Source organism: Pundamilia nyererei, unplaced genomic scaffold, assembly GCF_000239375.1.
Source record: "Pundamilia nyererei isolate P.nyererei 1_Seehausen unplaced genomic scaffold, PunNye1.0 scaffold00081, whole genome shotgun sequence".
Classification (NCBI taxonomy): Eukaryota; Metazoa; Chordata; class Actinopteri; order Cichliformes; family Cichlidae; genus Pundamilia; species Pundamilia nyererei.
Genome location: NW_005187482.1, coordinates 1382146 through 1403100, shown reverse-complemented (window position 1 = coordinate 1403100; position 20955 = coordinate 1382146). Strand labels below are relative to the sequence as shown.

At 41.9% G+C, this 20955-nt stretch overlaps 1 protein-coding gene across 3 annotated transcripts; it reads left to right on the top strand.

The window, feature by feature from the left end:
• The first annotated feature begins 572 nt into the window (after positions 1–572).
• On the top strand, positions 573–16447 carry smarca4a (SWI/SNF related BAF chromatin remodeling complex subunit ATPase 4a). Of its 3 annotated transcripts, none has more exons than XM_013912122.1 (34): positions 573–802; positions 2423–2685; positions 2918–3050; positions 3673–4122; positions 6340–6438; positions 6530–6785; positions 7760–7886; positions 8028–8201; positions 8329–8502; positions 8640–8810; positions 8896–8946; positions 9055–9185; positions 9322–9385; positions 9463–9575; positions 9689–9836; positions 9969–10132; positions 10245–10311; positions 10433–10543; positions 10642–10884; positions 10964–11077; positions 11191–11298; positions 11386–11472; positions 11608–11654; positions 11738–11904; positions 11986–12149; positions 12256–12483; positions 13096–13173; positions 13271–13489; positions 13857–14119; positions 14218–14323; positions 14457–14558; positions 14680–14812; positions 14908–15047; positions 15759–16447. In XM_013912122.1, the coding sequence occupies exons 2-34, from the start codon at positions 2464–2466 to the stop codon at positions 15789–15791; spliced, it is 4887 nt and encodes a 1628-aa protein (XP_013767576.1). In that variant the 5' UTR covers positions 573–802; positions 2423–2463; the 3' UTR covers positions 15792–16447. The 3 variants fall into 3 exon arrangements, with proteins under 3 accessions (XP_013767576.1, XP_013767574.1, XP_013767575.1); XM_013912120.1 differs by having other exon boundaries at positions 12256–12522; XM_013912121.1 differs by lacking the exon at positions 573–802 and adding an exon at positions 830–1047 and having other exon boundaries at positions 12256–12522.
• Positions 16448–20955: the final 4508 nt, after the last annotated feature.

The window sequence follows — 20955 nt, the reverse complement described above, 5'->3', positions numbered from 1 at the left end:
ACAAATAATATTAAGGTAAATTAAAAGTAGATGGTCCCTACATAAAGCAGAAGAGCATGATCGTGCTTTATCTAAATAATGTATGGTATATTCAAATTATTTAGAGTACAACTATTTTATTCATCTTAATATATAGTTTGACCCAATACAATTGTCTTTACAGCATTTTAGAGGTTCACATGCCTTTGTTTTCTTTGTTTCATATTATAGTAGGGTTACAGTGTGTCTTTACATGTATCTTTTTTAAGTATTTCCTTTCGTAGCGTAAACGGCAAACCAATCATTAATAATGTGTCTTAAATGCTGATCAACAACAAGCATTGGCCACAAGGTTAGAAAGATATATTATTATTAAATACAAACAAAGCAATAATGACATGAAAGAAAAGTGCACTCGACACCGTTTTCGTGCCACATTTTATTTAATTGTGGTTTCTCAAGCGTACTAAGAGCATTTGCGTACTTTCACGTTGATACGTGTTGGGTTAAATCATATTTCAATATACTCGTCCATAATACAGTGTTTGCCTCGTTCACCCATCCCCCATGCCGGCTTCTAGGGCTTTCGTGCCTGCTTGTATCTCAGAGGCTGCACTGAGCATGCGGGAAGTGAGCGAGGAGCCTGCGCAGAGGCGGCGCTGTAGAGCCGCACAGGCCGGTCTCCGCGATACAATCTGCTGAGAGAGGGGAGGGGGGGAAGGAAAAAAACCAACTGGGTAGGTCGCTCTTTGTTTCTGGTTAGGAGGAAAACGAAGAGACTTTGCAGCCGGCGACACTTCAGACATCAACTTCCACCACTTGTGTAAGTTCGCTTTAATTTTTCTTTGGGCAGTAAGGGAGTTTTGTGTGCGTTTCACGCTGCTGTTAGAGGATTGTTGAGCTTTCGTGGGTTTTTTTCCCCCTCTTCGTTACAGAAAAGGAGACCGACATTACCGTGCCGCTGCTGTGGCGCGACAGTGTGTAATGAATGAAAATTGTTTTTGGAAATGTGCTAAGAGCAGAGCGCTGAGCCAGGGGTACGGGAGGCGCGTTGGATCAATCAGCTTGGTAGATGAAGGGATGCTCTAACCTTTCACATGTCGCCGCATCTCGGCCACTATCTCGCAAAACAACACGTCTTTTTTGCCCTAATTGGCCTCGGAGAGCATGGCCGGCTAGGCTAACTGAACTAGCTCGCTAACGAGCCAGCCGACAAGTCTTAAATCCGGGTTGTGTTCCTTGTAGAAATATTATTGTTTTAGTGTTATTTTCAGACGGAACCAGCAACCCGGTGAATACCACTACAATTGTGTTGCATTACGAATTGGAGAGAGTTAAAGTTAACATATATAATGTAACGTAAACTTTAAATTCTGCTAGGCCTGGCTAACGTTAGCCAACAATAGCTAGCCTAACTGTTATTGGCTTATAAATGTAAACATTAGACAACTGGACTTTGGCAAAGTTTTTATTATTATGCGGTTCTCCCGTTGATTTAAGAGAGGCTCTGTTTTTTGTTTTTTTGTTTTAACCAAAGGGTTTAATTTGTGTCATAATAGGGCCTCTTCTAGAGGTGTCTCGTAACAGTTTTCTTCCACGAAGTGATGTTCAAGTTAACTAATTGTGCTTTAAAAAAAAATCCAGACAAAGTTAAATCCCTTGTGTGACACACTTGACCTTTAAAAGTCAGATATTCAGCAAAAAGTATATGAATTATCTAGTTCCTGTCAGCAGCTGCCCATCTGTACACTTCAGCAGGACATCCAGGAGTGGACATTTAAATGCTATAACGGCATAAAAACATCAGTCAGCTGTCTGTAGTTCATGTTTAACGGTACTAAGCACTACGACTTGTGTATTACACCAAATGGCACATTTTGGGGGGGGGGAAACAGTGACGGTATCACTTTTATTTTTAGTCATTTCACATCTGCAATGAAGCATCCAATATTGAACGGCTTTATAAATATACTATTGTCTTAACACAGAGCAACGTGAAACATGTGAGACTGTGATCAGATGTAAAGATGTAACAATTCAGATAACCAGTTATTCATTTAAGTCAGCAGGCACAATGAAATAATGTGCTCATTTATTCTTGTCTCACCAGTGCTGGTTTAAAATATTCAGTTTGGATTATTGGTCAGATGAAATAAGCATTTGTAAAACATTTTGACATTTGATTTCAGGCCATAACAGGGGAAATTTTTAACTTTTAAAAATGTTATAGAGTTTCTTCATCTTCTTTTTTTTTTTTTTTTTTTAAAGCACTGAAAGATTTCCATTTAAAATTTTCTATTATTTCATTTAATTTTAAACACAGAAAGTTTGTTGTATTTTTTACTAGTGTCTAGAATTTATTTGAAACACCTTTCCTTTTAAGTAACTAGAGTAACATGCATACATGTGTTTTCTTAATTCTTGTTGTAATGTCTCTTTTAAGGGTACTTCCTGCAGCCACACATTCCCAGTTCCCCCTTAGAGATGTCCACTCCTGACCCCCCTATGGGAGGGACACCTCGCCCTGGTCCCTCCCCAGGCCCAGGGCCATCTCCAGGAGGCATGATGGGGCCAAGTCCAGGTCCCTCACCAGGCTCGGCCCACAGCATGATGGGGCCTAGCCCAGGACCTCCAGGATCTGGACACCCCCATCCTCCACAGGGACCCTCAGGATATCCTCAGGACAACATGCACCAGATGCATAAAGTAAAACAAAAAACGACATTTTGTCAAATAACGCATGCATGTGATTATGTTGAATAGCTTAAACACAGTAATATTTATCATTAGATAAAGTGAGTGGTTGTGGAATCATTTCTGTACTTTACATACTTTACGTGTCTTTCCTGTTAATTGTTTTGTGCAGTGTGTTCCAGTGTCACACTGCACAAACTTCAGTGTTTGTTTCATTTGTGATTATTCGGTTTCATTTATGCAGCCAATGGAAGCCATGCATGAGAAGGGAGTGCCCGATGACCCTCGCTATGGCCAGATGAAGGGCATGGGCATGAGACCAGGGGGACACAGTGGGATGGGACCCCCTCCGAGCCCGATGGATCAACATTCCCAAGGTATGTTGTGTCACACAGAAAAGTGCTTCATGGTAATGTGTGTCAGGACTAGAGAAAGGTGAAACCTAAACTAACACCATAGTGTCATGTTGATACGTTTGCGGTAAAGTCTGCATCTTCAGTCCTCTTCTAACTTGAGTTAATGCACACTGAGTGAAGAAAATTTTAACTCACGGAACTTAGTTCTGGCCCTGAAATGCTCTTTGCAAAAGAAACCAGTAATGCAGTTGTGCTGGTATACAATGTGCGTGTGGAAACCCATCCAGCCGGTTTCTCCTCTTGTGTTGCTGTTCATGTAGCAGCAGTAGCAGACAGCGCTGGGCAGGGTGACAGGAGGGGCGGGGTTTAGGGGCTTCCCCTTTCAGACAACAACAAAAGCAGCTGCATCTACAAAACCAGTCAGCAAGCAACAGAGGTTGTTCAGAGGGAGGAATATAGAAGACACCACAGCAGTGTTCGAGTTTATCTATAGTACATGGAGATACAGCCACCTGGTTCTCTTATTATCCTTATTCAACATATTTTTCTTGTTTGTTTGTTTGTTTTTAATTACAAAAAACCTTCTTTAACACTTCAGAGATAACTTTTTGCCATACCCATTGTGCCTCTGTTCTGTCTGCAGGTTACCCCTCTCCATTAGGAGGCTCGGAGCACGCACCTAGTCCCGTCCCAGCCAACGGCCCTCCTTCTGGTCCCATGATGCCTGGAGGCCCATCTGGCCCGGGAGCAGGCCCTATGGAGGGAAGTGGAGACTCAAATCAGGGTATGGGTCAACCGAATCGTGGTGGTCCCCAAGGGCCAGGGGGCCCCCCTGTTGCAGCAGGTGGTGCAGGTGGACCCACTCCCTTCAACCAGAACCAGCTACACCAACTCAGGGCACAGATTATGGCCTACAAGATGCTGGCACGCAGTCAGCCTCTACCAGAGCACCTGCAGATGGCTGTGCAGGGAAAGAGGCCCATGCCAGGGATGCAGCAACAGCCAATGCCTAATATGCCACCTTCTACAGGGCCCGGAGGTGGCCCGGGTGCTGGGCCGGGACCAGCTCCAGCAAATTACAATAGACAACATGGTGAGTTAGAGGGTTTTTTTTACGTTAATTTATTGTACACAAGTTAAGGGAAAATCTGAACCAAGGTTATTATAGTTAACTAAAATTAAACTATCCAATCCAAATTATTTATAAAGCACTTTTTAAAGACAAAGCAGCAAAAAATTACACACAAATCACCACACAACAAATCAGCAGCAACAACAATAGTAGTAATAATGATAATAATAAATAGAAGGTTAGAACATGCCACTCTCGTTCTATGATAAGAGCCAAATAATAAAGATGAGTTGTAAGTAGGGCTGCCACAAACGATAATTTTGATAGTCGACTAGTCACCGATTATTTTTGGAAACTGAGCTGGGCTGCGCTATGAATTCTGGGACAGAGCTACTTCTTCTTCTTCGGGGTTTAACAGAAGCTGCCATCTTCTGTTTCAGTCTGTTATTACACTCTTAAATCCTACTACTTATTCCTGCGTCTTTTGTGATCTTACAAAGCTTCAAATGACGCGTCGACTATTAAATCAGTCGTCAACGATTTTGATAGTCGATGTAATCGTGACTAATCGTGGCAGCCCTAGTTGTAAGATGTGTTTTAAAAATCGGTAATGAAGGAGCCATGCTAACATGGGCCGGGAGTTGGGGCGATGGTGTAAAAGGCTCAGTCGCCCCTGGTTTTCAGCCGGGTTTTAGGGACAGCCAGGGGAAACTGGTCCATGGACCTTAGCAAACTTGAGGGAATATATGGAGTTAGAAGCCAAGTATTGTATGTCAAAATATAGAATAAAATCTTTAAATGGATCCTAAACTGAACATTGAGCCATCCCTTGATATCTTTCAGACTCTCCAGTTGTGGTTTAGGAGAGCTGACATTTCTTTTTATAGGCATGTAAAATTGGGTGTCATCTGCATAAAAACAGTAGCCAAGGCCATGTTTTTTTTTAAAAATCAGGCTCGTGGGAAGAAGGTAGAGAGAAAAAATGACTGGCCAAGGTTATGTGTTTGGTAGATGAAGGGCCTGAACCTACCTGAACCACTCTACAGCTCTACCTTTGATTCCCACATGGTGTTCTCTTGCTTGTTTTTTTAAAATTACATAACCATATCATTCTTAGTTTTTAAGTGCATCAAAAGCAGCAGCAGTAAAAGATCATTAAGAAATCTTCAAAGTGCAGATTTGGTGCTGTGAACAGTTTTAAAATGAGACCAGGAAGTTTCCAGAATCCTCTGAGAGTCTATGAAAAACTGCAACTGTAAAAATACAGTTTTTGCTAAAACGTTTAGCCATAAAAGGCAATTTTGAAATCAGTCTAAAGTTAGAGAGAGGCATCCATGTTTGCTTTTTTTAATCAATGGATGAACCACAGATGTCTAAAACAAGTGGGTACAACACCAGAAGTGAGTCTGCTGTTAATGATAGATTGGACATTTGGACCAATAGTCTCCCAGAGCACATTAGTGGGGCAAGATGCTGGTTTGATCTGAGTGACAATTTTCTTCAACTGGGGAAGAGACACAGGTTCAAACTGGTAAAAAGCAGTGTAATTTAAGTGATCTAGGTGGCTCTGTTTTGGAAGTTCAGTTAACGCTAGAAATGTGCTTTGGAGTTTGTACATGTTTCGTCTCTAGGGGCCACCATAAATATTTATATATAAACATACATAAAGAAAACCACGTTTTGTTTCTTTTACATTACTAATTCCTTTTGTGCATAATTTTATATTGTTGTTGATAATTAATTAATTAAAGCAAAAAAAACAACCTGAACAGCCGGTTGGGAGCCGAAAGAGCCGGTTCTCTAAAAAGAGCCAGAAATCCCATCACTACTGTGAATCAACTGCTTTCAAAAAGCTCTGGTTATATTTTACTATCTGTACTAATTTTCCCAAATCCTTGCTCCTGACATATGCCATAAATAATTATCAAACATTAAAATTAGCACTGAAAGTAAATAAAAACTAAATATTTTCAAACAATAAAAACTAAACTGAAATGAGCAAATTCGCTCTAGAAACTAACTGAAACTAAACTGGATTAAAAACAAAGTTGAAACGAAGTAAAAATCAAACCTAATAATAACTAATAAAAATAAATAAATACAAAACTATAATAACCCTGCTCTTGATCCCATGATAATAATAATGCATCTATCTAAAGGGCAGGAGAGATTGCACAATGTTCAGCATTTACAAATTATGTCAAAAAACAGATTAATATTATTCTGTTTTTGTTTTAGGTATGGTAGGTCCCAATATAGCTCCTCCTGGACCTGCAGGAGTTCCTCCAGGTATGCAAGGCCAGCCTACGAATGGACCTCCCAAATCATGGCCTGAAGGTAAACCCAGGTTAAGCACCAACTTCACACATGTGTATTTTGTTTATACCTACAATTAAAAATAATCTTTCCTAAATTTCTCTTTTTTTAGGACCAATGGTGAACGCTGCTGCCCCTTCCAACCCTCCCCAGAAGTTAATTCCACCCCAGCCCACAGGCCGACCTTCTCCTGCTCCTCCCTCAGTGCCTCCAGCAGCCTCCCCTGTTATGCCCCCTCAGACACAGTCGCCAGGACAGCCTGCACAGCCCCCTCCCATGATGCTACACCAGAAGCAGAATCGCATAACCCCCATCCAAAAACCTCGTGGGCTTGATCCAGTGGAGATCCTCCAAGAGAGAGAGTACAGGTGAGGAAAGGGAAACGACGTGGAATGGCAAACAATACTGAGCTACACAGCAAATATTTTGTCCTTGAACATGAATGATGAAAATTGTCAGGAGCCCATTTCTTGCTCCCTCTAATATGACAAAAAAAAGTTAAAAATAAATAATAAAACATCACTTTGTAATTTATTATTCTATTTCCATATCGTTGTTTTCTACTTACGTTTGAAATTAATAACTGGTGTTATTCAAATTGGTTGGTGTCTTAGTTTTCTTAAAAAAAAAGATTTTATCTAGTTGCAGCCCACAACCTGAGAAGCTGCACGTGACCAATAAGTTGCACAGTTAAGCTAAAAGGAATAATTGATGGTAGAGCCCAATCAGTTCATCAGCAAACTGATATTATTAGCTGATATTAGCTTTTTGCCCATCTATCTGTGTCTACATTAATGCTGGCTAATGATTAAAACCATTAAAAGTTTAAAAAAGAAAAAAAAGAGATGAGAGAAACACTCTTCGCTGATGTCATGAGTGTTGATGTTGCATGTTTTGTCCACCAGAGGGCACTCTGCAACTTCCTTTTTGGCAACCCATTCAGAATGCCACAAACACAACAACCAGCTAATCTGAGCAGAGCGTAAACAAGTAAATAAACCACTATACATAATAAATACTATGCTAATGTTTTTATGTTTGGTGAGTGTGAAGGAAAAAGAATATCGGCCTAGATATCGAAATATCACTAAATATTGGTGTCGGCCTTAAAAAGTTCTGTACTGCTCGGGGTGTAGTGGACAGCATAAAAGTATTGGCATTATAGTAAGATTAAAAAAATCTGAGAAACTAGATGTTTCCAGTTTGAATAGGAAATTAAATCCCTGAACTGATGACACACAGCCATCCATCACTTTGAGGGTTCTTCTACTTTTGTATGGAGGGAGAAAAATAATGGTTTCAACTTTAATCTTTGTAATATTTCTATTTTTAAAATTTTCAGGCTTCAGGCTCGTATTTCTCACCGTATACAGGAGCTTGAGAACCTGCCTGGCTCTCTAGCTGGTGATCTACGCACCAAAGCCACCATCGAGCTTAAGGCCCTTAGGCTGCTTAACTTCCAGAGACAGGTAGATAAACGTATCTGCTGCTACCTGCAAATGTGTTTATAATCTAGACAATTGAACTCTGCATATTTAATCAGCTTTCTCTTCTCTTCTTTACTTTTCCCAGTGAAAAACTTATATTGTCTTCCTTTTCTGTGCTTGTAGTTGCGCCAGGAGGTTGTTGTTTGCATGCGTCGTGACACTGCTTTGGAAACTGCCCTTAATGCTAAGGCCTATAAACGCAGCAAACGGCAGTCTCTACGTGAGGCTCGTATCACTGAGAAGCTGGAGAAACAGCAGAAGATTGAACAAGAGCGCAAACGGCGCCAGAAACACCAGGTACAGACGATTTCTAAAAGATCTTAAGGCGTCTAATTGGATGTTTTATATTGTGATATTTGTTAAAACAAATATGATGAGGTGTAGTTAATGTAAAGAGTCTAATTTAAGCATTTGTTTTTCAAAGGAATACCTCAACAGCATCCTGCAGCATGCCAAGGACTTTAAGGAGTATCACCGCTCCATCACAGCAAAGATCCAGAAGGCCACCAAAGCTGTCGCCACCTATCATGCCAACACTGAGCGCGAGCAGAAGAAAGAGAATGAACGCATTGAAAAGGAGAGGATGCGAAGGCTGATGGTGAGACTTTCTCAGTCTGTCAAAATGAGTCTGCATCTGCCAGAAGGAGCACAGTTTCTGAAATGAATGATAGGAATTATATTTGATGTTTATTTGTGTCACAAACTGATCTGACCTCTGTGCGAATCTCCTCCCAGGCTGAAGATGAAGAAGGTTATCGTAAACTTATCGACCAGAAGAAAGACAAGCGCCTGGCGTACCTGCTACAGCAGACAGACGAGTACGTGGCCAACCTCACTGAGTTGGTGCGCGCGCACAAGGCTGCACAAGCACTCAAAGAGAAGAAAAAGAAGAAGAAGAAAAAGAAGGTACATGAATTAAATAGAGAAGAGTGATGTAAAATTTCATCCACATAAAGAGAAAAAAAAAACTAAAATTATTTGATGCTTTCAGAAGCCCGAGGCTCCAGAGGGAGCTGCTCCTGCTCTGGGACCTGACGGAGAGGTGAGTGTCAAACAGTAAAGTTACTTTAAGGGAACCCTACCATAGAGATCACGCCCATTTTTAATGTGTATCTTTTGTTGTTTTGGTTTCCCTCCTTTCCTCTCCCAGCCTTTAGATGAGACTAGTCAAATGAGTGACCTGCCAGTCAAGGTCATCCATGTAGACAGTGGAAAGATCCTGACGGGTGTGGAAGCACCCAAGGCCGGGCAGCTGGAAGCCTGGCTTGAAATGAACCCAGGGTAAGCGTCAAGTCTGTCTTGATTTCTGTAGAAATGATTTAAATTTGGAATATCTGTGCAAAAGCCGTGTTTCATCCTCCAGCAAAACAACAAGGCACTCGCTTATCTCTTTTTCTATCCTTATGTTCCTTCTCAGATACGAAGTAGCGCCACGCTCCGACAGTGAAGGCAGCGGTTCAGAAGAGGAAGAGGAGGAGGAGGTATGTAATGCAGCTTCAGATTGTGTTTGTGGTGGTGGAGCAGCTTTCTGACATCCCGTTTTGTTTTGTGTCGTCAGGAGGAAGAGGACGACCAGCCTCAGACGTCTTCAGCTCAAACAGAAGAGAAGAAGAAGATCCCCGACCCCGACAGTGAAGATGTATCAGAAGTGGATGTCCTGCACATCATTGAGTAAGACAATTGTTGTACTTTATAATTATCCTGTGTTTATAACTGGTTGGTATAATATTAATATTATAATATTATGAAATTTACATGAATCATGTCTTTTCTGCTTCCATCAGACACGCCAAGCAGGATGTAGACGACGAGTACGGCAGTGCAAGTTTCAACCGCGGCCTGCAGTCCTACTATGCAGTGGCTCACGCTGTCACTGAGAAAGTGGATAAACAGTCCTCACTGCTGGTCAATGGGCAGCTCAAGCAATACCAGGTAGCCCATCAGGACACAGAAAAGAGCAGCATAACATTAGCATTGTTAGATTAGATTTTAATGGTGGATTATATAAATAAATGTTGGATAATCTGAGTAAACTGAATCTTATTTGAACCATTTACTGTTCAGATCAAAGGTCTGGAGTGGCTGGTGTCACTTTACAACAACAACTTGAATGGCATCCTGGCTGATGAGATGGGTCTAGGCAAAACGATCCAGACTATCGCCCTCATCACTTACCTCATGGAGTACAAGCGCATCAATGGGCCCTTCCTCATCATCGTACCTCTCTCGTAAGTGTGAACGTGTCTCCTCGGTTCCCTTTTGAAAGCATCTGCTTAAAAATGACAAATGCACGTAGAAAAGGCTGCTTTTCCTCAATCAGAGCTGTTCTTTTGTTTACAGAACTTTATCAAACTGGGTTTATGAGTTTGATAAGTGGGCACCGTCTGTTGTGAAGGTTTCCTACAAGGTCAGTGATGTTGCATTAGTACTTCAGTCACGCTTTGCTCGCAACATGACGAAAACGCTTTTTACCAAAGACCATTTTTAATTCAGTTATTCGGTTTACTTAATATCTGTTTATCTTTCAGGGGTCTCCAGCTGCTCGACGTTCATTCGTTCCAATTTTACGTAGCGGAAAGTTCAACGTGCTGCTGACCACATATGAGTACATTATTAAGGATAAGCAGGTGTTAGCAAAGGTAAGACAGTCCTGCCACGTCTTCTTCCAGATCTAAAGCTTGCCTTTTAAATGGTAGTCAAAAGCACGCTGAATAAATGCCATATCTTCTTCACAAAGATCCGCTGGAAGTACATGATTGTGGATGAAGGCCATCGTATGAAGAACCATCACTGTAAGCTGACCCAAGTCTTGAACACACACTACTTGGCGCCACGACGTTTGCTGCTCACAGGAACTCCGCTGCAGAACAAGCTCCCCGAGCTCTGGGCCCTGCTCAATTTCCTCTTGCCCACGATCTTCAAGAGCTGCAGCACCTTCGAACAGTGGTTCAACGCCCCGTTCGCCATGACTGGAGAGAAGGTGCGTTTACAGTCTGGTCGGGATTGTTGGAAATAGTTGTGGAGACTTTCTTATCAGCGTTCTTCTCTCACGTTTCAAGGTTGACCTAAATGAAGAAGAGACCATCCTGATCATTCGACGTTTACACAAGGTGCTCCGACCTTTCTTGCTGCGGCGACTCAAGAAAGAAGTCGAGGCGCAGCTGCCAGAGAAGGTCAGTGTGCACAGCTTCTGCCAAAACATATTCAACACTGAAATATTTCTGCTCAGAACAGGTCAAAAAATGTAGTTGCCCTGCTGAGATTTCCCCTTGTTGTTGTTCTACAGGTGGAGTATGTCATAAAGTGCGACATGTCAGCTCTGCAGAGGGTTCTGTACAGACACATGCAGGCCAAGGGAGTCTTGCTCACAGACGGTTCAGAAAAAGACAAGAAGGTGAGCTGATGTCTCAAACTCGGTTCTTTTGTGGTCATTTAAAGAAAATTTGAAATAATAGACGCCTAATGTATCCTCATTTTACAGGGTAAAGGTGGCACGAAGACCCTGATGAACACTATCATGCAGCTGAGGAAGATATGCAATCACCCCTTCATGTTCCAGCACATTGAGGTACCAGACACAAACACCGCCATTTAAATCATGATACCAGTAAATCTTTTTAAAAGACAGTAGAACAGATGTTTTAAAGCTGAAATACAAAAACAACATATGATATTAATCATTTTTACTTGTTTGCTTTTACAGGAGTCCTTCTCGGAGCATCTCGGTTATTCTGGTGGAATCATCACAGGGTACGTAAAGCTAAAAACTGTGTCTGTGGATAAATGTTAGGTGCTCGGTCAGTGTCACTCATATTCTCCTTTTCCCTGTCCAGCCCTGACCTGTATCGTGCCTCTGGAAAGTTTGAGCTGCTGGATCGTATCCTGCCCAAGCTGAGGGCCACCAACCACAAAGTGCTGCTTTTCTGTCAAATGACCTCACTCATGACCATCATGGAGGACTATTTTGCGTACCGCAATTTCAAGTACCTGCGTCTGGATGGTGAGAACCTTTTGGCTGTTAACTATAAGAGAGTCATATTGAACTACTGGGAGTCACTAACAAAGCGTGATGTTTTCTTAGGTACCACCAAAGCAGAGGATCGTGGCATGCTGCTGAAGACGTTCAACGACCCCGCCTCTGAGTACTTTGTGTTCTTGCTCAGCACCAGGGCTGGAGGTCTGGGCCTGAACCTGCAATCTGCTGATACTGTCATCATTTTTGACAGTGACTGGAACCCGCATCAGGTACTTTATGTGCACAAAGAAGTTCAGGAAATGGCCTGTTTGTTGTGAACATGTTTGCTTTCTGCACAGCGATTCCACCTAAACTGTCTGTGCGCACTCCCTACAGGACTTGCAGGCCCAGGATAGAGCGCACCGTATCGGTCAGCAAAACGAGGTGCGCGTGCTGCGCCTCTGCACCGTCAACAGCGTGGAGGAAAAGATCCTGGCAGCAGCCAAGTACAAGCTGAACGTGGACCAGAAGGTCATCCAGGCCGGCATGTTCGACCAGAAGTCTTCAGGCTATGAACGTCGGGCCTTCTTACAGGCTATTCTGGAGCACGAGGAGCAGGACGAGGTCGGGGCTCGAGGAGGCTGCCGCACTAGGGGGGCGTGGGTGGGTGTGATCTAAACCTGTTCCCACATCGCCCACCCGCCCACGTCCGCCTGTGCGCTGCCCCACCTCTTCATTCTCTCCCTTTCCCCCCCTTCTCCTCTTTCTGTCTCTTTTCCTTATTTTCCCCTCTTTTCTCAGGATTTGTGAGCTTTCATCAATCCAGACTTCTCCCTTTCTCCCCTATGTATTTCTGCTTCTGCACAAACCTTTGATGGTTAATATGATACTTTATCCTTCACTCTAACATAAAAGCTTTTCCCGTTTTATATTTTCTTTCCTTTTCCCCTCTTTATGGCTTTAAACTCTTTCATGCAAAGTTAAGGATTTGTTTACCTTTACTTTTAGTATCAGTTTCATTTGCACAGCGTTAGTCATCTAGTGCATCCTGTAACTGCAAGTGATATTTAGAGTGTCTACGTAAAGCATAGTAATGTTCAATGAATTGCTAGTAATTCATATTGCTGCTTGGCTTTCCATTTGTGCTTGAGAGTCATTAGTTCAGAGACTTGGGTCTGAGGTGCCACAAATCTGCAGTCAGCCATCGCTCATTCAGCCCATCTCATTTATCTGCAGGAGGAAGACGAAGTGCCTGATGATGAGACCGTCAATCAGATGATCGCGAGGAGTGAAGAGGAGTTTGAACAGTTCATGGTTCGTCTTGGTTTCATGTCAGTTATTTATTAGACACTTTAAAATTTTTTGAATCTGACTCTAATCGCACTGTTTTTTGTTTTGTTTTTCATTTCAGCGTATGGATCTAGACAGACGCCGCGAGGAGGCCCGTAACCCTAAAAGGAAACCCCGTCTGATGGAGGAGGACGACCTGCCCGGCTGGATTTTGAAAGACGACGCTGAGGTTGAGAGGCTAACCTGCGAGGAGGAGGAGGAGAAGATGTTTGGCAGAGGGTCGCGCCAGCGCAAGGAGGTGGACTACAGCGACTCGCTCACAGAGAAGCAGTGGCTCAAGGTGGGATGAGTCCCAAATACTGACAGCTGAATCGATATTAGGTCTTTTTCACTAGTTCAGCCTCTACTCGGTTTCGGTCGTTTTTCATTACAGTAGAGTTCCACCTAATGTGCGTAGGGTTGCTATAGCAATGCCTCTGAAAGTCTGTGATGTCATTTGTATGCGACACAAACAGTACACATCAATAGAGCACATTGAGGCTACAGTCTATGGCTTATTGTTGGTTTTTGTGTAGCCATTTCTCTCGTTGCTGGGTTTTAAAAATGCCAGTTCTGGCTTTCATAAAAGAGTCGCTCTTACAACTCGTGGACCGACAACTCACGTGTTTCTATTAAATGAGTTTTCAACTGTATTCCTCTTTGAACAGGCCATAGAAGAAGGCAATCTAGAGGACATTGAAGAGGAAGTGCGTCACAAGAAGACGACCAGAAAGCGCAAGAGAGACCGTGATCACGACGGTGGCCCGGCCACACCCAGCTCCAGCAGCGGCCGCGGGCGGGACAAGGACGACGATGTAAAGAAAGCAAAGAAACGGGGTCGCCCACCTGCTGAGAAGCTCTCTCCTAACCCTCCATCTCTCACTAAGAAGATGAGGAAGATTGTTGACGCTGTCATCAAATACAAGGACGGGTGAGGAGACCGCTCTTCTGAAGAGCGCAGGATTAGCAGAAGGCGTGAAAATTTAGTTTGATTGCGTTTTTAACTAACTTGTCTCCTCGTCTTTGCAGAAATGGCCGACAACTGAGCGAAGTCTTCATCCAGCTCCCATCTCGCAAAGAGCTTCCCGAGTATTATGAGCTCATCCGCAAACCAGTGGACTTCAGAAAGATCAAGGTGAGGATCAAAAATTACCTCATCAATGGGTTTTTTAAAATATATATATATATATGTATTTCTTTTTTAGATTCCAACTTATTAAATCCTGCATATCTGACTGCTGCCTGTTGTTTCTCTCTCCGTGCATCAGGAGCGGATCCGCAGCCACAAATACCGCAGCCTGAACGACCTGGAGAAGGATGTGATGCTGCTGTGTCAGAACGCCCAGACTTTCAACCTGGAGGGCTCTTTGGTTAGTGATGCTGAGCAGCACACGCTCACCAGTGTTTGATATATTCAACTCATTTAACTTACAAGTTTTCCTATTTTGGAAGCTAACTTTGTTTCTCTCTTTAACCATTTATTTTTTTTAGATCTACGAGGACTCCATTGTGCTCCAGTCCGTCTTCACCAGCGTGAGACAGAAGATCGAGAAGGAGGATGAAAGCGAGGGAGAAGAAAGCGAGGAGGAAGAGGAGGAGGTGGATGAAGGCTCGGAGTCTGAATGTGAGTATCGGAGGGGCACGGTAGCTTTTATAGCATCAGCGGGCGGTGAGGCTCATTCAGCATTATTTTGTTTGCAATCTTTGATCCCTCATCAGGTCGTTCAGTGAAGGTCAAGATTAAACTGGGCCGGAAAGAGAAGGGGGAGAGAGGAGGGAAAGGACAACGGCGGCGGGGCCGCGGAGCCCGGGCTAAACCCGTGGTAAGCGACGACGACAGCGAGGAGGAACAGGAAGAGGTGAGAGCAGAACAGGAGAACGAACACACACACACACACACACACACACACACACCAAAGCTTGAATCTTCTGCATTCATGTTAATGTATTTAAATGACAGATTTTCCCGTCACAACGACAGAGCTTTGAGTTCCCTTTTAGAACCTGTTGGAAAGAATGAGCAGAAGAACGGTTCTGCATTCACTCTCTCAGATGTTTTCCTGTTTTAAATCATTAAAACAAATCCTTTTGTGACACACAAGTATTTGACACAGGGGCTTTGTTTTAATGAATATATTTTACATTTGAATTTCAGTTACACAAGATTTGTTTTTAAAGATATAATCTGGATTATAAAACGCAGCCAAACTGACCATGATTCAAATTCTTGCTACTATTGAGCAGCTATTCTCTAACAACTTCTCATAATCATACATTTTGTGATGGTAAATAATGTTTTCTTGTTCATTTTACAAACTTAAAATACCAAAATCAAATACATTGATCATCATGATGATTGCCACATCTTTAGTCTGGTGTGCTGGTAATGGGGATTCCCTTCAGACAGTTCACAACAACCCAGTCATTCTATTCTAGGTCTGAGCTGGGATCATTTCCACGCCACTCGTGTTTTGTGGTGTTTGCGGTACTTTTGATGGGCACTCTGTGCTTGTGTAGTCTCAAGGTCTTGTTGAATAGTGAAAGTAAATCTTTGTTTCTGTTTCCTTCAGGAGCGTTCAGCCAGTGGCAGCGAGGAAGACTGAAGTGATCCGCCTCCTGATTGGACCAACGACCCACTGAGCCCTTGACTGGACTTTATATATTTTACTTAGATACTGCAGATTGAGTGGACAGGCCTAGTTTTACCTAGATGAGCTGATTTTTAGTGAGACAACTGTATTCTCATTAAAGCATACCATTAATTAAAAAACATAATAAAAAAAACTAAAATATGAAAGCTATGAACCCTCCACTTCCATATTTAAACCATTTTCCCATTATGAATAGTAGTGTGTCTCTTTGCCCTTGTTTTTCTCTTTTCTGTAAGTGGGAAAAATGACAGAGCCTGAATTATTATAGACTGACGGCCATAAAGACAGCAAACTGTTTTTTAAGTGGTATTAATTTTGTCGTCTTTTACTTTTTGGGACAAGAGCGTACGTGTGAACCAGGACTCGCTGCGTTCTTTAAAAGCCCTTTTTGAATGCATGTCGTGCGTGTCTGTTGAAATGCACCTGGATGTGTCTTCATTATTATCTGTGTTTAATTTAAGACTACAAGCGGGATCACGGTACACCCCCCCGCCCTGCAGAACCTTCCTGTCAGGCTGTTTGTATTGGGGGAGGGAGGGATTGGACCATTTTCTCGTGTCTGTGGCACTGGATTCCAAAAAAAGTACAATAAAGGCATCTCATAATTATTCATTGTTGTCGACTGTTTCAAATACACGCTTAGCCTACAACCAAGTGTTATCAAGCCTGGCTGTCTGAGTGTATTTATACACTGGGACGGTTAACCACAAAATCAAACACATTTATTAGTTCCCATTTCTTAAAAGCATGACTTTCAGATACAGTTCATGTGTTGTAGATATTTTTTCATCAATAGCTTCACTATGCATCTATTTACAATCTATTCAGTAATAGATTTTTGGTATCATCCTATTGGTACAAACAGGTTGCTATCAACAAAGTGCCCAGACATTTAAAATGTGGTTTTTTGTTTGTTTGTTTGTTTGTTTGTTTGTTTGGGTTCATATTTAATGCTTGAAGTGGTTTAAACAACAAAAGTGTTCCTTTGAAATGATCGGGTACGAGGACGGGACTGAAAACGAGTGAAAAAGCAGCCAATGTCCAAAGAACTTTGAAAGAGCTTCAGAAAGCTGGAGAACTTTTCTCAAAAGATTTGGCTCCTTGGAAGCAAAATATTTGAAAGTGACAGGAGACTCAAGACTTTTGGGCGGTGTTATAGAAATTCAGATAGAAATATTAAATTATGTTAAAGCAAGGGGTGGATGGATAGGAATAGTGGAATAGTATTAAGTCGTGCACTCTGTCACTTCACAGCAAAAGGTTTCCTGGTTCAGATTCCACTAGGGGACTTTTCTGTGTGGACTTTGCATGTTCTCTTTGTGCCTGGTCCTGTGGTTTCATCTCACTGTCCAAACTCTAAATCAGCCATAGGTGTGAATCTTTCTATGTATGTCTCTGCCTTTTGCTTTCTCATAGCTGGGACAGGCCCAAGCTGCCAACCGCCCTAAACTGGACAAGCAAGTAAGAAAATTGATAGATTACATATAAAATACAATAATTCAAAGTCAGCAAAGCACAAACAGAATCAGAAGTTGCTTATTAAATCCAGTAAATGCAGTTTGTGTGTGGAATTTATATTTGAAGTTATTGTAAAATCTTCTGAAAATATATTCAGAAATTAAAATGTTTAATTCAGTGTCAGCTCCCCTCCCTGCTGCCAGTGTGTTATATCATTTACTGTAGGCAAAAAAAACAAAACCATTAGTAGTTTTCTACTTCCTGTCAGTGCTCGAGATTGCCAGTGTTGCATTAAAAATGTGCCTGACGTCTTTTAGCAACATATAGATAGATCTAAATGTTTATTGTGTCTTTTTGTCATTGTTACAAAACAATATTAATCTGAGGTGTAGCACAGATTTCAGGGACCCTAATAGAGACTGTCTCTGTGAGCGCAGTTTGAAATCTCCCCACACATACTCACCATACGAAGTCTACAATTAGTATCAAGCTTAACAGTATTATTTTCTTTGTGTATAAAATGAAATTCTTACACAAAGAAAATTTCCCCTGAACAAAGACATTCAGTTGTATCCAGAGAACAAGGCGTCACTAGAAACATGACTTGCAGAAACAGAATAAGCTTTCATGACATTTTGAACTTTTACAGCATCGGATTTTTGAGTCATTACTGGAAGTATCTGCAGTATATAACATGTTTGTTAGCAACTAAAACAATATGGCAGTAAGTACCCTATTAAGTAAGCAAGTGCTGCTTAATTCTAAAAAAAAAAATTTAACACTGATGTTTTCATTCAGTGCTCATCGGTTGGTTGGTGAGGTCTTGATGCTTGGGGTGGTGGTGTCACTGTTCATGCAGGATTGATCACTACATTGCATGTAGTGAGCAAAACAACGTCTTCTTCTTGTTTTTTAAGATTCTGTAATACATTACAGAATCGGTCTTCCTGCTGATGCAGCTCCAGTTGTGTGAGCTCTCTTTCATTGTTCTCTGTTTAAGGGGATGGAGTATAATCTGCATGCCATATAGACAGGCTTGATGTTATCTGAAAAAACGCACAGCAGACTTGAGGTTCCCTTTTGTGGCTGTGGTGCTGCCAGCTGCCAAGAGGCACCCTTAACGTCTTTCATGAGACCCTCAGCCAGGTGTCAGGCAAAAGCTCTGATTGGCTGACACAGCTTCCAGTTCAGTTTCAGTTCTTCCTTCTGCTCTTTAAGATGCTTTAAGGAGTTGCAGGAATACTTTTGAATTTGCCTCCTTGCACGACAACGTGAACGTGTGCTCCACCATCTCATTTTCACAGACCTGTGTCTCTTGGAGCCACGGTTAGGAACAGTTATCTCGGGGTTTAGAAATTTCCGCAAGGACACAGTGAACAGTTGAAGCTTTTTCTCTCTGGGTTCAGACTCTGACATTCTTGAAGGAGTGAGTCTTCAATTAAAGACAGGCTCAAAATATCAGTGCCAACAACCTGTAAACTAAAGAAGGAAGACCATCAGAATACCGTTAATTCTAAAAAGATCAACAAGAAAGAAAGTTACAAAAAAATACCAGAACCTAAAAAACAGATCTAACAACATACAATGTGTTTATTACCAGGACCCCACACAAAAGTCTTTTCTTAGAAGAGTGCTGGCAGATCAACCTCACCAAGGAGAGGCCATGAAGCAGCTCCTCACAGGAAGAAAGAAATGGCAGGAAACATGGCTCTAGTAAAAATGTATCATTTGACTTACTTAATAATACCACAGTAACCTCTTAAATCTCTGTGTTCTCCTCACATCATGTCTGTTATGTGATGGAAAAAACAGGAGATTGAGGGAAACTACAGATAAGAGAGATTCAGGAGAAGGTGCAGACACAAGAGGGAGACAAGCCAACCACAGAAATACATTAAAACACAGAGTATGTGCTCAGAGACACACAATATGTGTGGTACACTTGTACAGGACTCTGTCTACTGTCAGACCAGGGAGAAGAGGAGGAAGGAGACCATGGCTTCAAAAATGAGGAATATGATCTCACCTCAACAGACAAATCCTATTCCTCGTTGATCTGCAAAATATAGAATTTAAATGAGATATTTGAGAAATGTATTTGAGATATTTGTACCCTCATCCCTCCAATAACTAATACAGCTTTGTATAATTTTGCATGAATAAAGTAATAAACATTTACAGTGCACCTGTGTCCAGGGCTGTTCACTCACTGCTGTATACAAATGTGAGCACATTTATGCAACGAGCCTTGTTCACATGTATGTTTTACTATGTGAAAAATACACCAATACACCTGTTATTCCTACGAGGATTATTGTATACATTTCTTAATCTAATAAACAAATCAGTAAAAGTGAAAAAAGTAAGGAGCAGCAGACACAGACCACATTCATTCATTTATTAATTCATCTGTTAGTTAAGCATTACTAATCATATGATATTATTTCCTCTTACTGCGCCCAGGGGCATTTGTGCTTTTGCTGCGATGTTTTGATTTGGTTAGCATGTTGGGGCGATGTCCCTGCCATAGACTCCAAATGACAGAAGGATGTAGCCCTTGTAATATCCCCCTTTGGTTTGTGCAGTCCTGTTTTGAAGCTTTAAGTTCAGCATTCTGTTTGCCTCCATGCTGGTTTTCTGAAATGCCACAAGTGTGGAGTTGATCTGACTGAGAAAACCGCCAGTTGACATGATGGTGACTTTCCACTCATAAGGTAAATTGTACTCAGCTTTGAGTGCTCCTAGCTGACACGAGTGGCACCGGGTGTGGTCTTCTGCTGCTGTGGCCCATCTGCTTCAAGGTTCAGCATGTTGTTCATTCAAAGATGCTCTTCTGCACATCTTGCTTGTAACGACTGTAATTACTTTTACCCGTCTGGATATTTTCCTCTGACTTTTGGCATTAACAAGGCTTTCATCTCAGTAGTTTCTGAAATATTCATACCAGCCCATCTGGCACCAATAACTGTGTCCCATTCAAATCCACCTAAATCCCCTGTCTTTCCCTTTCTGATGCTCAGTTTGATGCAAAACATCTTGACCATGTCTGCATGCCTAAATGCATTGAGCTGCTGCCTTGTGATTGGCTAATTCGATATTTGCATTAAGAGCAGCTGGTCAGGTGTAAAAAAGTTGCTCCCGGCTGGCCGCTAGCAAGACTGAAGGTTTCACACACTTATGTACTCTCTTTTGTGGTTGCTATTTCCTTTTTGCAGTTCCCCTGTAAATATTGTCTGTTGAGATGTATTTGTATCACTCACTTCCTGTACTTCCTGTACTACAGGATATTTTAGCTTGTAGTTACTTATCTTATTTTCAGGAGAAATGTATCTTCTGCCAAGAAAGTAGTTATTGTGCACTACTGATCCATGGAGCCACACCCAGCCATAACAACATTTTAAAAAAATTCCAGTAATGTGTCCTCGCTCTGGCAGCAGTTCCACTGGTGTAGCTGAACACACAAAACTGTGTCTGAAATAGTTAATACAGCTAAAAGCTGTGACTTCTCTATTGTCCCACTGTGGTGTCAGAGCAAAGGTGAAGCCGAAAACTTGCTTCATCTGGAAGAACCAGATTTAAGGAAAGTAAAAGTAAAAAAGGGGGGTTGGAGATGAAAACTTGGTTAGTTTTTAGGGAGAAACGACGATTGAGAAAAGGG

Bases quoted from the DNA above. Each gene is read 5' to 3' on its own strand.
- smarca4a (XM_013912120.1), top strand. From the start codon at position 2,464: ATGTCCACTCCTGACCCCCCTATGGGAGGGACACCTCGCCCTGGTCCC. The intron at 9,576-9,688 runs GTAAGACAATTG...TGCTTCCATCAG, and splicing joins GATGTCCTGCACATCATTGA to ACACGCCAAGCAGGATGTAG. The intron at 13,174-13,270 runs GTTCGTCTTGGT...TTTTCATTTCAG, and splicing joins AGGAGTTTGAACAGTTCATG to CGTATGGATCTAGACAGACG.